General features: G+C 39.3%; 1 protein-coding gene across 10 annotated transcripts in view; it reads left to right on the plus strand.

The window, feature by feature from the left end:
• Positions 1 to 18,495, plus strand: part of syngap1b (synaptic Ras GTPase activating protein 1b) — a 234,155-nt gene that overhangs the window by 122,172 nt on the left and 93,488 nt on the right. The window contains exon 1 of one of the 10 annotated variants that reach the window (XM_015604006.3): positions 9,568 to 11,887. The exons of the other annotated variants lie outside the window; for them this stretch is intronic. Coding sequence (XP_015459492.3) covers positions 11,851 to 11,887 — 37 coding nt within the window. The 5' untranslated portion in view covers positions 9,568 to 11,850. Of the gene's footprint in view, positions 1 to 9,567; positions 11,888 to 18,495 lie in introns of those variants that run through there. 10 annotated transcript variants of the gene reach the window in all.

An 18,495-nucleotide genomic window follows, 5' to 3' on the forward strand; every position in this document is an offset into this window, starting at 1 on the left:
GCAGCATTAGCATTACCCGCTAACCGCGCTAAGAGCTAGTTAGCTCTTTCACCTTTTAGAGGCAAACATTTCAGACTGTAGCTTGCTGCTGATCCCTGCTAGCACTGCTGGAGCAGCATTAGCATTACCCACTAACCGTGTAAAAGTTCAGAGGTGAGTATATCGGACTGTAGCCTTCCTGTTTACTGAAACACGCTACGTGGGGCGGACAAACTACTAGCTAATATTGGCCTGCCTTACCGGAAGGGCTTTTCAAGGTACCGCTGTCTGGCTAGCCTTAGTGGAAATCTGGAAATCTAAGCTTACTTTAAGTGAACAGAAGCGCTTTACTCATCCAAATATACAGTTTTCAGGAGAGAAATCGGTGTAGATTAACATCCATCACTGGTTTGACTTTACAAATAATGCACTTTATAATCCAGTGCAGTTTATGTATAAAAAATAGACCAGAAAATAGATGTTTATTGATAGTATCCCTCCAAATTTTCGTCTGGTTAACTCGGGCCTTTCTTTTGAGATAGCGACTCGGTTCCAGTGCTAAAACATGCAAACACATTATAATCTGATTCATGCAAATACATTACTTAGCAACTACCTAGCAAAACCATAGAAACCACCTAGAAACCACTAAGCAACAACATAGCCATGACCACGAATGACATAGCAACACCTTAGTAACCACCTAGCAACATCTTAGCAGTCACCCAGTAGCCAACAAGATTGATTTTTTTGTATGAAACTTTTTTTGTATGAAAAGCTGTAAACTGTGCAGAGCTGGTAATCTCTGAGATTGATCATCCAGACTGCTAAAACTAAACAAAGCTATAAAAAAGATAACTTCTGTGACCAAATCAAACAAATTAGGTCAACTACTGATCTGCTTTGCAATATCCAAAATATACTACATATACCATATACTAAAAGTATAAAAAAACAAACAGTAGGTGTATTTCAGATTCAAAATGTAATAATCAAAAAACATGTTTTTTGTTAGTTATTTATTTTTATTTTAGATTTTCAAATGTATGGAAAATGATAAATTATACCTGGATTGAGATACACTGTATCTTTGCTAATTCTGAGTCATCATCAACAGTTCAGATATCTTATTAATTCACATTAATCCCTTTTTTAAAATGCCTGGTGCTGTTGAATGTAATCTGGGTCTAAAATTTGTTTAACAAATCAGCTGAATATAGCCAGTTTCTGCTCGACTAGCTTCCAGAGGAACGAAACCAGCAACATTGAATTTTGTAACCGTTATGCTTCTGTTTAACGGTTTAAATGTTGGCAAAATCTGCAGCAACCGTGAATGTGGCTTCTGAGAGAACGCAGTGTGTATTCAGCCCCTCTAATACCCGGTTTCTCTTAACAGCTGCTGCTGGCAACCCACAGGGCTGTCAGGCTGAAGAGCTGCATGTGTTAGTCATGGGCAGTGTGAACAGTGGTGCAACACAAAGGCTGGAGGATGACACCGCATGACTCTGAAAAACTCCACTTCTGGGACGTGCTTAGTTTTATACACAGGTACAGGAGTTATAATTACAGCACTGAGTAGTGTTCTTTATTCAGTCTGTTATACCGCCTCCAATATATTCAAATATTAGCGCATCATCTCATCCTGCTGTACTTCAAAACTGTTTGAAACAAAGTTTAGTTTAGGTTTTAAATCAGTCATTCAATAAACAATTAAACCATCAGTCCGACAACAGCTGTAAAATGATGAACATCTGCAACTGAAAAAAAAAATAGTGGGTCATTCAATGAAAATATTAAATTAGATTAATCACAAGAATATTCTGTGAGTAACTGCGATTAATCACACTTGTTTTATCTTAAAATGCAAGTTTTAATAGTGTATATATTTAAATGTAAATAAAATAATGAATGTAAGAAATGTAAAATGTTATTATATGTATATTATTATATGTTGTCAATTAAAATACTGGTAACACTTTATAATAACTTTCATTAATATATTTTTAACTAATGATCAGTAGATGTGAACAAAGCAGTAGTTCACGAGAATTTCATTATTAACAAATGCTCACAAATTACACTTATTTGTCCACACGGATATTCATATTAAAATGACTGGAAATCATTAGTTCATTAGAATTTGAACATTAATAAATCGCTAGTAAATACAAATTTTGAACTAGGCAAATGTTCATCAATTGCAGTTCATGTTGCCAATGCTGCCAGAAGATCCTGTGTTCCAGTGCGAGTATCTGTGCAGTGTGAAGCTGCTTTAACACATAACGCAGAAAATTTGCTGCTGTGCTTAAACACAGTTTTTTTAAATGGGAAGGGCTGTGCAAATGTGAGCAGTGAATGCTGCACATACTGTGCTTAGTGTGTAAACAGCATGGAGCAGCAGAGACCGCATTTGTTCATAGCTGTATATTATCTGGCTAATATTATATCAGATTAAACTGCACCATATATCAGCAGTTTAGCTTAATTTAAAAAGAAGTATATGTGATAGCCTGGTCAGATTGAGACCAGATCACGTTCTCACCACAAGCGAACCACTCCAGAAAAAAATCTGCGCATTGGGTGGAAGTTTGGGGTCAAACTTGGTGGCGTAATTCATTTTGGTTAATTGTTGTTAACCATAGAACATACTTCAGTCTGGCTTACAGAAACCCCACTACAAAAAAAAAACAAAAAAAAAACAGACGTATATAGAAACTGCTCTTTCTGCATTCTGCAATTTTTTTTTTAGTGGTGTTGGCTAATTCTGCATATTACGTTGAAAGTTTTAAATAGAAAATTTCAACTGAGTGTCCCCACAAGTTGGATTTCCTACTTGGAAAGTGTTAAAAGCCTCACTAACCCAGAGTTCCAAATCCAAAATTAACATACATGTTAGGAGGAGGTACATACCAGAAGCTCCTCCTCTTAATCTAAGTCACAGACTTAGTCATAGTCTGAATTCTCTTCCCTCTTATCAGTCTTCTCTTAAATACTACATACTGATGGCATGTCCCAAACTAGCAAATACACCTTACCACTTCTATCTATTTGTGTCTCTTTGTGTCTCATACACACAGTACTGTCCAACATTTATCTGTACATATGTTTCCATGGTTGTTTGGTGCACAAAATACTTTGTGGTAATTAATAACTAGTATTGATTCCAGTTGGTGGTATTTTTAGTATTGTTCTAAATGTTCTTTTAAATCTGAAACATGGAAGCAACCTTGAGTTGTAATATAGTTATTTGGAAATACAACCGATATTTGTATTGTTTTATACCCATTATACCACCCAACCCAAGATGTGAGAAAGACTAGGGGTGACGTGATCCCACCTTTTCTTATCCGATATACCTCTACCAGCTTGAGTTTACCAGTCAGATACCATTTTTTCCTTCTGTTAAACAACTCTGTTAATAGTGCATTTTTCTGAATGCACTTTGCGAAACACAAATATTATATTATGCTATTTAAAGTGACATTCTGTAAGTTTTTGGTGGGAATGTGTAATTGCACCAAGCTTGATAACAAGTACTTTTAAAGGGGACTTTCTGGTGCGGACTTGTTTCAGAGTGGATGAATCTGGCGATTTTTATGAGGAATCTGTTGCACTCTCTTTTAACTTGCAGTCTCTCATTAGTTCCAATTCTGTTTCTTTGGTTAAATGATGTGGTAATAAGTAGATGAAGACACTGAGGTCTAAAGCACTGTCATTATGATTGGGAGATAGCTGGTTCGAATCCCCGGTCATGCAGCTTGCCATTAGCTGTCAGAGCCCTGAGAGAGCACGATTGGCCTTGCTCTCTCTGGGTGGGTAGATGGCGCTTCACTGGCCTTCACTCATAGGGTGATGTCGATCAGCACAAGGCTGCGTCTGTGAGCTGATGTATCAGAACCAAGTCGCTGTGATGCTACTCGACAATGATACATCAGCAGCAGTTTCAAAAAGAGGTGGTGGCTGACTTCACATGTCTCAGAGGAGGCATGTGCTAGTCTTCACCTTCCTCGTGTTGGCTTGACGCACAAAAGGCATCGGCAGTGGCACATTCTTAAAACTGCTATTCAAACACACTTTTAATGGTGCATAGTGTAGTGATTTATTACATAGTCGCTGCACATCATCCTGTTAAACCGGGTTTTTCACATTCTGTAAAGAAATGTAGGGTTGATGTAATGCTGATATCCACAATATGAAAATATTCTCAAAAAAGAATGCTGTTTGTATGATAAGAAAATTTAGAACAATTCTATAAAATATCATATTTATCAGCTCTACCTAGAATACTGACATGTAGACTTTAACTCATGCAGGCTTTAGGGGTTAATTATTTATGTGGTAGAGTAAGCTAATTGATTATATCAAATAGGGGTGTGCCATATCGTATTGTACGCAATAATATTGCCAACATTTTTGAATATCGTAAAAGATATAATATCCTGAAATACCCACCCCTAATTATCACATCAGGGTACTACTTTTTTGCTGTTTTTAGCAAAAGTAAAATTCACACTGTTATTATTTCCCATTATATAACTACTAGAGACAGATTATATCTGTTCAGTATCATTTAGTTCACTTTAATCCTGGATATATGGAGATATTTAGAGTGCATTATTATTAGTATCATGACATTCTGGATCATTGACTTCTGTTACAAATCTGATAAAATTATTGTATTTTTTAATATCTCAGTTGGGGGTGTGTCATATCATATTGTATGCAATAATATAATTTAATTTTCATTTTGTTGCAGTGTATTCTTTATTTATTTTTTTTTATTTATTGCCAGGAGTATCGTTATCGTGAAAATGCTATAAAATATCATGATATTATTTTAGGGCCATATCGCCCACCCCTTATATCAGATTATATATGTTTTCATCAGATATTTGATCCAGTAATTTTGGCCAGTATCGACTCAGTGTCTATAATGAGTATCAAATCAGCACACCCACAAGAATAACCATGAATGAAACTGTTAAATCTACTATTCGATCAGTGTTTTTCCATTATGGCACTCCCTTGCTTTCCATTTTAGACTGAATTTTAGGAATATAGTTTTCTGCATGTAGTAAACCAAGCAGGGACAGAATTATGGGGCTGTTTTTATCAGTCTATTATGCCAGATTACACAAGCTGCTGTAAAGGAATCAATTCTGTCCAGAGCAGAGTGTGGGAGAGAAAAGAGGTTGTAGAGGTTTGCCTCTCTCCCTCCCTCTCTCTCTCTTTTTCCATCTCTCTCTCTTTCTCCATCTCTCTCTCTCTTTCTCTCCCTCCATCTCTCTCTCTCTCTTTTTCAGATGTGGGTGAGTAATTGTATGCTAACGAGCACAGTCAGATGGAGAAAGTGAAAAAGCGGAAAGGGAAAAAAAAAACAGAGGAGAGAGGAAAGACACATTTGTACACCAGCTTAGGCTCACATCTCTAACGGTAACCATGGAAATAATTATAGAGCAGACGCAGACGGTTGGAGTGAACATGAGAGAAAGAGAGGAAGAGTTGTGGAGGAGGAGCGAGAGAAGAAGAAGGAGAAGGAGAGGAAGAGGATGAGAGAAGGCTAGTGACTCTCGGAACCTGAATCGGTTCATGTGCTTTCATGATGAAACATCATGTATGGAAACTTAATGTAGAGCTTGATGTCAGTTTGTCTTTTGAAGGCTGTGTTAAAGAGGCAGTCTGTAGAATTGTAGCTCTTGTGAAGCTTCATTAATGTTGATTACATTGCCTGAAATGGCCTCTAATCCTTATAGAACCATGTGTAAAGTTTGTTACAGATTCTACGATAGCCTATAGGATTTGTCTACAGTCTTGCTTTTAAACAAAGTCGTGCTTTGATGTGAAAAGGTGCTGAAAATGTCTTCTAGGATGTATTTATGGTTCACAAGTGACATTGTGGATTGAGGAATGCATGGTAACCCTTGCTATAAATATCATCTCTTTTAGACTCTATACACACATTCATAACATATTATAATGCATTCATAAGGCATTATAAACATGGCTATAAATATTTATAAACATGCATAACCCAATATAGGCATGTTTATTAAGCATTATGACATATGATTATAATACATTATAATCTGTGCTAATAATATGTATGTTAAAATATATAAATCATTAATAATCTAGTCCCACAATGAAAGTCTGTCACTTTACTTGGAGCAAAGGCCTGTTATAATGTTATAATGGACTATAACTAATAATATATTTAAGACAAGTATCATTCATGAGTGTTTAAATATATATTTAAAGCATTATATAGGTTGTGTTCAAAAGTTAAAAGCTTTTTTAGTTTAGTTAATGCATAATTCTGCAAGCTGGGACTGAGTTTCTTGGTATTGACGTATAACATTATAAACAGCTATTAATGCATTACGATCACAATTCATGATGCATAATAAACATGGCTATGCTGACATACATTTTTATAAATATGTATAGCCATGTTTATAATGTCTTATGAATGCATTATAATGTGCTATGAGTATGGATATAGAGTCTTATAGAAATGACTTTCATAGAAAGGGTTACCGAATGCATTAATGTGCATTAAATGCACAACTTTAGAAATGGAATATCCCATCCATTTGGCACCCATTAACAGACATTGCTTACTTTTGCCTTTGGCACGCTGGCCAGTTTTCAGCCTTTCTCACAAGATAGCACCTCACATCAATGGTTAAGGAGTGACACATGGAGGAGAACTCAACTGTTGGCCATTGAGAAGATATATTGTTAAATATGTCCTTATTTGGAAAGACAGTCATCATTTTTATTAGTTTTATTACTGCTATCTTCTTATGATTATACCACCCAACCCTAGAGGATATCTACCTTTTCATATCTGATGTTCATATTACAAGCTTGAGATACCATCTATTTGCCTTTGTTAAACAACGTTGTTAATAGTGCATTTGTTTAAGTGCACTTTGTATCAAACAGCCATCTAAATAACATCATTCTCATAGTGTGAAACATATATCTGCCCATTATAACTACAGATCTCACAGATTCGTTGAAACAGATTTGTTGAAACCACACCTTGTCAGCTGAAATAGGGGAAAGTGGGGCACAAAGTAACATGGGTATCATTAGCAGGATAAGGGCGTTTTTTTTTTACACCAGTGCTGTTTGGTCTGAATAAAACAGACTTTGGTTCATTTGTACCCTTAGTTCGGATCTTAATAACTATACTGAGACCAGCTAGGACTCTGGAGTGGTTAGCTTGTGGTGAGAACGTGATCAGGTCTTGATCTGACCCAGTTATCAAATATACTCCTTTTATTTGAGCTAAACTGCTGGTAAGGTGCAGTTTTATCTGATATATTAGCCAGATAATGCTAATTACCACAGCTATGAACAAGCGCCGTCTCTACTGCTCCATGCTGTTCACGTGTGGTCTGTGCTGCATTCACTGCTCGCAGCCACGCAACTATGTGTACATTTGCGTTGCACGTCCCATTAGGAACACTGTTTAAAAGCGCAGCGGTGAATTTTCTGCATTCTGTGTTAAATCAGTTTCACACTGCACAGAATCTTCTATATATTTACTACTATATTTACTTTCTTGCTCACACACAAGACAGCTCTGACCAATCAGAGGAAACAATGCTTATTGGTGCTCATTTTAGTGTGTTAAGGTTTATGCTTGTGTGAAACCAACTACAGGTGTGGAAACGCACTAAAATGTAACATTTATAGACTAGTTGTTTTTAAACAAGCAAACTCTTTTGCATAAAAGTAAGATTTTTCCAGTGGCTTCACAATAAGTATATTGTGCCAACATTAAAAATGCACTTCATGTGAGTTTCTCTACAACTCACCTTTTATATGAAAAAGAGTGTGATGCACTTTTTATGATATAGTAAAATAATTTTTTAAAACTGATTTCTGGGGGAAAATATAAATTGTGGCACATTTAATTTTTACAGTGAAAATGAACTTGTTATTAGAATCTGGAGATGGAGAGGCAGTGTAGAGGAGAGTAATGAGGGGGATGGGTAGTGCTACACATCATACTGCAACCATCCAGCAGAGGCACTAGAACCATGGCGGTTTCACTTTTGAGAAACACTACCCTCATTTGTTTATAGAGCAGATTTAATCAGAATATTAATTATAATATTATAGTAAGTTATTGTGTTTTAAAATAACAGTGGTATTTTTAGTTGTGGGAACCAGGGGTTGTGGCATTGACATTATGGGAACCCCTGTTTTAAGCTACAGGGCAACAGCAAGTTACCATAAAGCCATGCTAGTATATGATTAGAAGATCGATGGTTTGAATCCTGGTCATGCAGCTTGCCATCGGCTGCTGGAGCCCTGAGAGAGCACATTTGGTCTTGCTCTCTCTGGGTGGGTAGATGGCGCTCTTTCCCCCCATCACTCCAAAGGGTGAGGTCGATCAGCACAAGGCTGATGTCTGTGAACTGATGTATCGCAACCGAGTCACTGCGCTTTCCTCCGACCATGCTGTGATGCTACTCGGCAATGCTGTCTTCACCCTCCTGATGTTGGGGCTAATGAGTAGGTGATAGGTGGAGTCCTAATGAGTGAGTGGGGTAATTGGCCGTGTAAATTAGGGAAAAAAATGCAAAAAACAAAATTGAAAAAAAAAAGCCATGCTAGTATATAAACCATCTGAGGAACCCAAATGGTTCTTTGACTTGTCACACTTCTGAGCACAACCGTATTGGATTTTCCTATAGAACTCTTGAGGATGTTGGCACTGTAGGTTGTATGAAGCATTTGCTCAGTCTTGCAACTGAGCAATCATTTTTGCACAAGGACGACGCAGGAAACTTCGTATCCGTCCAAAAGCCGTAGGCTTGCTGCTTCTCGCGCTCTGTTGCCACCGCTGCTTCCTCCATGTGGGCATGCAGCTTGCGGTTGCCAATGGAGACGGCCATCTCTCTGGTACGCTGGCTACTTAAACGAGAGCGCTCTTATACTCTCCTTGATTAAGTCATCAGCTGAGCCATTAAAAGGCTGTGTTGGAGTGAAAATATGGCTCACGTTGAGGCGTCCTGCACTTTCTCCGGCCGTTACGGAGCGTTTTTATAAAGACTGTGCGAGAAACAATAAGTGAGAGATGCTACGACCGGCAGAAATAACCCTGTCTATTGTGGACTCGGTGAAAGAGCTGCATCTCGATGGTCATTTGAAGAGCGAGCGGAGTGCTTGGTGTGTGTGTGTGTGTGCACGCATATGTGTGTTGTAGATGTGTGTGTGTGTGTGTGTATGTTGTAGATGTGTGTGTTGTGCTGTTACGCCGATTCCTCCCACACATAACCTGCCTCTGTGAACCTCTCCTGCTAATGCCTGCGAGCGCTTGCGCACAGGAATTGTGTGCCACTGTATGTATGTGTGTGTGTGTGTGTGTACTGTGTGGAAAGAGGGTGTGTATTCTGTGTGAGTGAATCTCTTTTCCGAGTCTCTGAGATAGATAGAGTGAGAGAAAACGAGAGAGCGAGATAGAGCGAGAGAGAAAGAGAGAGAAAGAGAGAGAGAGAGAGTCACCCCAGGCTTTATCTAAAGTACTCTCCATCACTCTCTCCATCCATCTGTACCCCACCCACCTCCCCCAGTCTGCTTCTCTGCCCCCTCTCTCTCTCTCTTTTCTCTCGCTCTCTCACTCTCTCTTTCTCTCACTCCTCCTCCTCCTCCTCCTCCTCTTCGTTACCCAGTCAGTGACAGTACGAGAGAGATTCAGAGGGAATAACGGGAGCAGAAAGGACCGACGCTGCTCCTTTTCCGAAGCGTACCTCGAAAGGCGTTCCCGCGAAACGATTCCCGGACGTTCCTGGCGGAGTTGTCCTGGATGGAGTTGCACATGACGGAGTTGCAAATGACACTTGCACGCTGTCATCCTCGGCTTCTCTGCTCTCCGCACGGCCTCGTTAAGGTCTGGTGACCGTCCAGTGGGTCTAGTCTCCCACGGAATTCCGCAGAGCTTTGTCCATCAGATGCTTGGACAGATGCAAGTCCCGTCCTGTCCAGTCCAGTGCAGGAGGAACCATATCTGATCTAAAAGCTGATCTAACAGCTGATCTGAGACCTGATCTGTTTCCGTTTCTAGTTCTTTTTTTAGTACTGGTCTATGTCTGTAAAGCAGTGTTGGATTGAGGATGGAGCTCAAGCTTGATGGGCACAGCAGGAGCTGAAGAATCTGCCTTAATGCTGTAATTAGAGTACAGCATCTCTAACTCTCTCTCCCTCTCTCTCTCTCTCTCTCTCTCTCTCTCTCTCTTTCTTTCTCTCTGCCTCTCTCGCTTGCTTGCTCTCTCTTTGCCTTGCCTTTTATCCCCATCTCTCTTCAATCTTGTTCCATCTCTCTGTCTTTTTCCATCACTCTTTTCTCTTTCTGTCCTTATCTCTTCCTCTTCTTTTCATTTTTCTCTCTCTTCCTCTTTTTATCTCTTTTTCTCTGGGTTTCTTTGCCTCTTTTGCCCGCTGTCTCTTTACCTTCCCTTTTATCCCAACTCTCTTTAGGCTGAGTCTGTTCTTCTCTCTGTTCTTTTTTCTTTCTATTATCTCACTTTTCATTTTCTGTCTCACTTACTCCTCTCGCTCTTTATCTCTCTCTTTCTCTTTATCTCTTTCTTTCTCTGAAACTCTGTTACTCTGCCTCCTTGCCTTTGCTTTTTTGTATTACATAATTTATCTCTCTTTCTCTTTTCTAAGTGTTTCTTTATTTCTTCTTGTCCTACCCTCCAACTTTTTTCTTCCTCTTTCAATTACGTGTTCCTCAGTCTCTTGTCTTATCTCTCTCCCTTACTTTCTCTCTTTTTCTAGATTACATTCTCTCTCTCTCTCTCTCTATTTGAAGCACTCGCACTTTTGTAGATACACACCATCATGCCCGGCGTTTGCGTCCCCTCGCCCTGGCTCCGGCGCTCCAGCTCGCCAGTCTAGGGGCTGACCCGTTCCACTGGCATGTTTAGCGTGGCCAAGTTTATTTTCGTTTGCAGAAATTAAATTTTCATCACAGCTCCCTCTCATCTCCCTCGCGTCGCCGGCTCTGAGCCATGAGCGGATTTGGGGGCCGGGCACAGGGCAGCGGGGCGGCGGAGGCTGACGGGGCTCGGGGCCGCCACAGCCGGACGGGGCCACGTGCCCAGGAGGAGGCGGTGCTGGGAGGTGGAGCTGAGCGATGAGCCACGCCCCTTCTTTCTTTGGCCAGGTCACCAAGGTCCACTCCACATGAGAATAACCAACAGAGATATTGACCATAAACCATAGCTACGACTGGGCTTTACGTCTTTTATATGCTTTATAGTAGAGAAATCTTAGCCAGCTTTTTATAACCTACAATAATCCAGTTTAGCCTTACTAATTTGTAGTGCCCGCTTATAATATACGACGTGTCCCTGCTGTAATCTGCTGGAAATTTGTAGGGTTTTTGTAGGTATCTTAAGCTTTAGTCTCAGGTTTACTACTAGCAGGTTTTTCTGCTTGTGTGCGGTGTGTATTATATCATAAATAGTTTAATAGTAGTTATTATTTCGTACAGACTGTTGATTATCCGCTGAATTATACCGTCAGTTCTGACTGAGGACTATTTACTAGGTAATTAATGAAGATATTGTTGAGTAATTAAGCATTTATTCAGTGTCTCTGCAGAATTCATGGCAAACTCACGGGTCCTCGCTCTCGTTCAAACATGTTAGTAGCTTGCGTCGCACAGACAAGCACACCAAGGAAACGTAACGAGAGCATAAACTCAGAGCGCTTCAGAAATCAAGACGTCAAGTCACCTGGAGTAAAGACCGAGGAAGGAGCGCTGCGGCGTGTCTCTCATGGGCGCTCTTAGCCACTCATCCGTCCAGCAGGCTGCAGTCGAGGACGACTGAAGGAATAATTTACATGACTGAGGAATTGTATTACAACATTTCTCCTGTAGGTAGGAACCCAAAGCTTCACCTTCTTATAACTTCATATTCATACCTGTCATTGTGTCAATCTAAGCCTGTCTTTACCTTCTTTTAATTCACCATGTTTCAGTTGAAATGAGGAAGAACTTGAGCATTCTGTCAGATTACTGTCAGACTTCCTGCTTTTAGAGAACTTTCAGAGAATGCTTAGATGCTACGTGTCTGTTGTACAGTGAACTGAACCCAGCTTAAATTTCATCGATTTTTACATTCATCAATCAAAAAACCTATTGCACATAGAAGGAAGAGTTGGATTGCAATGGTATTCAGAAGGTAGAAACTCACCAGGACCAAAACATTATTCAAAATTAAGACTGATATGGCCAAGTATGGATGTTCCTAATGGTGTCTTGCAATACTACACTCCATGCATTGCATATATTCACGCACTTCCTCGCTGATTTTGTAGTAGGAGTGGAGTCTTAATGCTGTGCCCAATAGCGTTTCACACATATTTTAATCAGGGATTGCACTGGTGATGTGACTGAAGGAAAGTTCTTAAGTTGGCAGCAGTTTGCGGATGAGTATTGTCCTGTTGGAATAGTGCACTGGAGGACACTGGTTGCAGAGGAAATGGTTCAAGTCTCTTCTGTTGTGTAGGAATATTAGACAGAGCTGTCTAGAAGACCTAGTGTGTCATGGTGTGTGGTTCAGTTATGTACAACTTCAAACCTCGTTTGGTATTAATTACAGACACTTTGATGATACAACATTACATTAACTGGAAAAATAATGTCTGCTGTAAAAGCTAAACACACTTTGCAGCAGGATTTAAAATGTAGATAGCACTTGCCTTTATTTATCAAGTGCATCATGACATATGACAAGTGCTGTAAAAGCACATCAGTGGTCACACCCATCTGTGAACTATAGCTTGTCCCCAGGAGGACTTCAGAAATCTTGTACCCTTTGCCTCCCTATAATCATTAATGTTGACCTTATTAAAGTTTATTACAATTAAATAAGGGTCAATCCATCACATTTCATGGTCTTCACATGCCTACTTAATGTGTAATCTGTAATGTCATATACCTGCGCGTCTCTTGTACCATAAGGTCAGCAGTAGCTGCAGGGAAAGAGGAGCAGGCTTCCTTCCAATCTTCCAAACTCGGCAGTACATGTTAATACATGTTGCTGGTCTGTTGACTAGAGCTGCAATGATTGTCAACTACAAATTTCGATGTCCGCTAATCGTTAATTTGTAACAGTATCACGTTACACAAAGTGCTGCGGACAGAAGTGCAGTGGGAGATGGGTAAATGGTTCACTCACACAGTTTACAATCGACTTAGTCTGTCTCCCAAAGTGCCCAAACACAACAGATTACATATTTACTCACTAATTAATCAGTACTTTCCAAGTTTAAACAACATCTGGACATTTAAATGCCTTTTAAATCTCGTGTTCACCTGTTTTTCTATTGTTTTTAGAGATTTTTAGAGGACATGGCAGAAATAATCGTTGACTAGTCAACTAATCAAAAAAAAATTTCATTAGTTGCAGCTCTACTATTGACCCTATACTGGACATGTGCCCAGAGAGGTGTCTTGGTCTAAAACATTCTAATAACCACTAGATTAATGTATGTTAGAATTTATTTATCTATCTGTGTTTTGTTATGAAGCTTACTGTATATTACTGCACTTTATTAAGAGCTACTTATACTTAGAATAAGTAACGTGCACCAGATTATAAGGCGCACTGTCAATGAACGTCTATTTTCTGGTCTATTTTAATATATAAGGCACAAACTAGCAACACTAATAAGGATGCCTATATTGAAGTGAGCAAGGGTGTCACCATGTTCCCCTTTTAATAGGGAAGCAGGAAAAAGCGCCTAAGTAAACAAAAAAAAAAATCTTTCAAAGGCAAACGAGCACTGGATGTTAATCTACACAGATTTCTCTCCAGAAAACTGTTTATTTGGGTGAGGAAAGTGCTTCAGGTTATTTACAGTAAGCTTAGATTTCCAATATTCTTTCCAATAGTGAGTTTTCAGTGAAGTTTCTCCATCACTAAGGCTGCTAACCGCAGCGCTAACGGAACGTAATTGCTGACCGATAGCACTACACTGAGGAACCCTAGGTGTTCTGGTAAGCCGGGGTGCTGTCAGCTAGTGGTTCGTCCCACTTAGCTTGTTTTAACATGGCAACCTCTAAACAGCGAAGGAGCTAGTGCTGTGGTTAGCAACTAATGCTAATGCTGCTGCACCTAGCCATAGTGCTGAAGAAACTTCACTGAAAACTGTTAAAACCCTTATAACACTGTACTTTAGCAGAGTGGCTTTGCTGGTCCTTAAAACATTACTGTACAATTCATACATAAGGTGCACCGGATTATAAGGTGCACTGACGATTTATGTAAAAATGAAAGGATTTTAGGTGCGCCTTATAGTCTGAAAAATACAGTACACAGGGACACAGTTTCACTCTTGCTATTTTATTAATAATGTTAATGTTACACAGAAATCTGGGTTAGCGGTTAGTGGCTAAGGCTAATTCTGCTCCAGTCTCGGTGCTGGAGAAACTTTATTGAAACTCCTTTATTAGGCTATACTTCTATACTTAGGCTATCCTTTACTTTCCTTTACTGCCCCTCTGAACACCCAAAGAGTTAGTGCGTAGCACGCTTAGCGGCTACTGCTAATACTGCTCCAGCAATGCTAGCCAGGGTTAGCAGCAGGCTACAGGCTGATAAAACTCACCTCTGAACGGCCAAAGAGCTAGCGCTTAGCACAGTTAGCAGCTAATGCTAATACTACGAAACTGAAACTTCTGTATAACTCTGTACTTCAGCGGAGTGGCTTTACTGCTCCTTAACACCTGACTAGTAGAATTCATACATAAGACACACAGGATTATAAGGTGCTCTGACGATTTGTGGTAAAATGAAAGGATTTTAAGGAAACCTTGTAGTCTGTAAAATACAGTAGATTATGCTGTATCTTTAAGAAGACATTTGTCTGTACAGTACATTTTGTTCTGATTCTGAACAGTGTCTTTATCTGTTCCTTTAACTTCCAGCAGGAACAGAATCCAGGAGTGGAAACTGGATTAAAGGTCCAGATTTGAAGATTTGAATAGCAATCTATGGTATTATTAAAAAAAACATAGTGTACCTCTATCAGTCATTTGATTAACTGTAAAAAAAAACTAAAAAAAAAAAACTGTGAAGGTGGCTGCTACAGTATATGTGCTGTATGTAATACAGAAGCCATTATACTGTGCTTGCTGAAGGGGTGGAGTGGGTTACTGTCAGTAGTAGCATCCACAGCTGAGAGAAAGAAAAAAGAAAAAAAAAAGAAAATCCCTCAGAATGACAGTAGGTGGAAGCGTTAGGAAAGAATGCACTCTGCTGGTGGATGAGTGGGTTTACTTTACAATAAGTAAAATAAGAGTATTGTGTTTATTATTTAGCCAAATTTAAATTTTATTCTTCTGAATTGTCAGCAAAATTAAATAATAGGTAGTTCAGATATTTATTATAATTAAAGTGCTCTAAATAAAACTTATCCTAGTATTATGCTGTGTGCATTTATTTATTATTTTTTTATTCCATATAATAAAATACCTGTGATGTAATATCTTCTCCATTAATATGAGGAGAGCAATCCTTCTGTGTTTCTCTCTCTCTTTCTCTGTCTTTCTCTCTCTGTCTCTCTCTTCCTCTCGCCTGCCCGCTCTCTCTCAAAGGGAGTAAGCTGGGAGCCGTTTCCACCCACACACTTGAGCTTCAGCTTGCAGCTTGACATCAGATTTACATTGAGAATGAAAAAGCACACACACACACATACACAGACGCACACACGTTTTCTTTTTTAGTTTTGCTATTCTTGTGAGGACCTTCAATTCACATTTTAACTGTGGCAAATTTATATTATACTTAACCCTAATCTTAGTGACCAATAGTAAATCATTTCACTCTTTAGAAACTAGAGTTTCTAATTAAATCGCTATTTTTTGTTCATGAAAAAGCCTTCAAAGTTGTGAAGACCGCCCAAATGTCTAATTATAACATACCTCTATGCTTCTGAGGACATCTGGTCCTCACAAAGGTAGCAAAACATGCACACACACACACACACACACACATATTTTTTTTCTTTTTTTTTTGTTTTGCTATTCTTGTGAGGACCTTAAATTCACATATTTTACAAATTTATACTACACCTAACAATAAACTCAGTGACATCTGGTCCTCAGAAAGGTAGCAAAACATGCATGCGCACACTTTTTTTTTTTTTTTTTAGTTTTGCTATTCTTGTGAGGACCTTAAATTCACATATTTTAACTGTAACAAATTTATACTACACTTAACAATCAACACAGTGTCCAGTAGTAAACAATTTCACTCTATAGAATCTAGAGTTTCTAATTAAATATTAGAACAACATATCACTCACTATACTTCTGAGGACATCTGGTCCTCACAAAGGTAGCACAACACACGCACACACACACTGATTTTCTTTTCTTTTTTTTTTTTTTTCCAGTTTTACTGTGCTTATGAGGACCTTAAATTCACATATTGTTACTGTGGCAAATTTATACTAGACCTAACAATAATCTCAGTGACCAGTAATACATCATTTCACTCTTTAGAAACTAGAGTTTCAAATTAAATCAATGTTTTTGTCAAATTATAACATACATCTATACTTCTGAGGGCAGCTGGTCCTCACAAAGGTAGCAAAACATGCACACCCAAACACACTTTTTGCTTAGTTTTGCTATTCCTTAAATTCACATATTGTAACTGTGGAAAATTTATACTACACCTAACAATAATCTCAGTGACCAATAGTAAATCATTTCACTCTATAGAAATTAGAGTTTCTAATTAAATCAGTATTTTTGTCAGATTATAACATACCTCTATACTTCTGAGGACATCTGGTCCTCACAAAGGTAGCAAAACACGCACACACACACACACACACACTCACATACACACACACTCCCTCCCACTCGTTTCATTCCTCCCCAACACATGCGCACACGCTCTCTTGCTTGCCTTACTCTGTGAGCATTGTGCCGTATCACACTCTACAACTACAACACCATCAAAATCATTATCTCTCCTAAAAACGGTGCCCTTTTTCACCCTTTGTGCCAACAAAATGGCCCTATCTTTGCCTGTGCAGGAAATGTGACACGGTGCGATGGATTATTTGATAACAATCTTGAATCATCCATGCTTGGTAGCTGCTTATCACTGATCACAGCGCTCCACACTCAGAGATAAGCATGTTCCTGAAACGTAGGTGCGACGTACAGCCTCGGTACCTGTCTTTAGCCTCGGCTCGGCTCGCCGCGTTGCGTTGTGCTGCGCTGCGTTGGCCGCAAGGACAGATCTGTGAAAGGTTCGCCTGTCATCCCACTCCTGCCTCCTGTTATGTGTCTCCGCAAGTCAAACGCAAGGTAGCAGGAAGCGTTTCCATGGCAACCCAATAAAAAGAGCCTCGATTTATATCAAAAGGGACTGAGCGAGAAATTTAAATAAATGGACGTGTTGAGCTCGTTTCAGCGCCGCTGTTCCTGCCGTAATTAAAAGGATTATTAAACGGTGGCTTATTATGGGGTTGAGACCTTTGAGTCCCAACTTCTTTGAAAAGGCTGAATGGAGTCAATGGAGCCTCTTAGTGGGTCTTCCTATCATGCCGGTATCTTTTGTACAGTATGAGCGTCACTCACACTCTCAAAAGATTCAAAAGTGCCATAGAATTCTTTTATTGAGTATTTTAAGTTGTTCTTTCAGGCATTAATACTGAAAAAATACTGTAGTTGGTTGGGGGTGGTTTTATAAGTTCTTGTTATTTTAGCTTTAGAATAAAACACACTTCAGTACAAGTCAAGTGTACATGTTGGTACACCTCTGCTATGCATGTGCATTGTTTCTTCCGAAATCAATGATCCTGTCCTTGTTGGTATACCTGTCTAAATTGGCTTCTCTGTCCCTGCTGAAGAAAGGCCTCCCCACAGCATGATGCTGCCACCACCATGTTTTACAGTGGGGATGATGTGTTCAGGGTGATGAGCTGTGTTAATTTTCTGCCACGCAAAGCACTTTGTATTTAGCCAAAAATGGTTGGACTTTGGTCTCATCTGACCACAGAACCTTCTTCCACATGTTTGCTGTACCAACAGCTCCTCTTATGTCTTTCCTTCAACAGTGGCTTTCTTCTTGCCACTCTTCAATTAAGGCAAGATTTGTGCAGTGCATGACTTATAGACTTACACTTATTATCCCTGCTGTGGATTTCTGCAGCTCTTCCAGAGTGACCATGGGCCTCTTGGCTGCTTCTCTGAATAGTGCTCTACTTGCTGGATCTGTCAGTTTTGGTGGTCCATTGCCAAATTTTGGTAGGTTTGCAGATGTAGAATACATTTTCATTCATTATTGGATGATGGATTGAACAGTGCTCCTTGGGATGATTAAAGCTTGGGATATGTTTTTATAACCCAACACTGCTTTAAACTTTATCTCCACAACTTTATCTCTAACCTGTCTGGTGAGTTTCTCATTGCTGTGGGAATTTGACTGCATTCAATCACCCCTCCCTATCCAGATCTGCCCA

Source organism: Astyanax mexicanus, chromosome 1 (genome assembly GCF_023375975.1).
Source record: "Astyanax mexicanus isolate ESR-SI-001 chromosome 1, AstMex3_surface, whole genome shotgun sequence".
NCBI classification, from domain to species: domain Eukaryota; kingdom Metazoa; phylum Chordata; class Actinopteri; order Characiformes; family Acestrorhamphidae; genus Astyanax; species Astyanax mexicanus.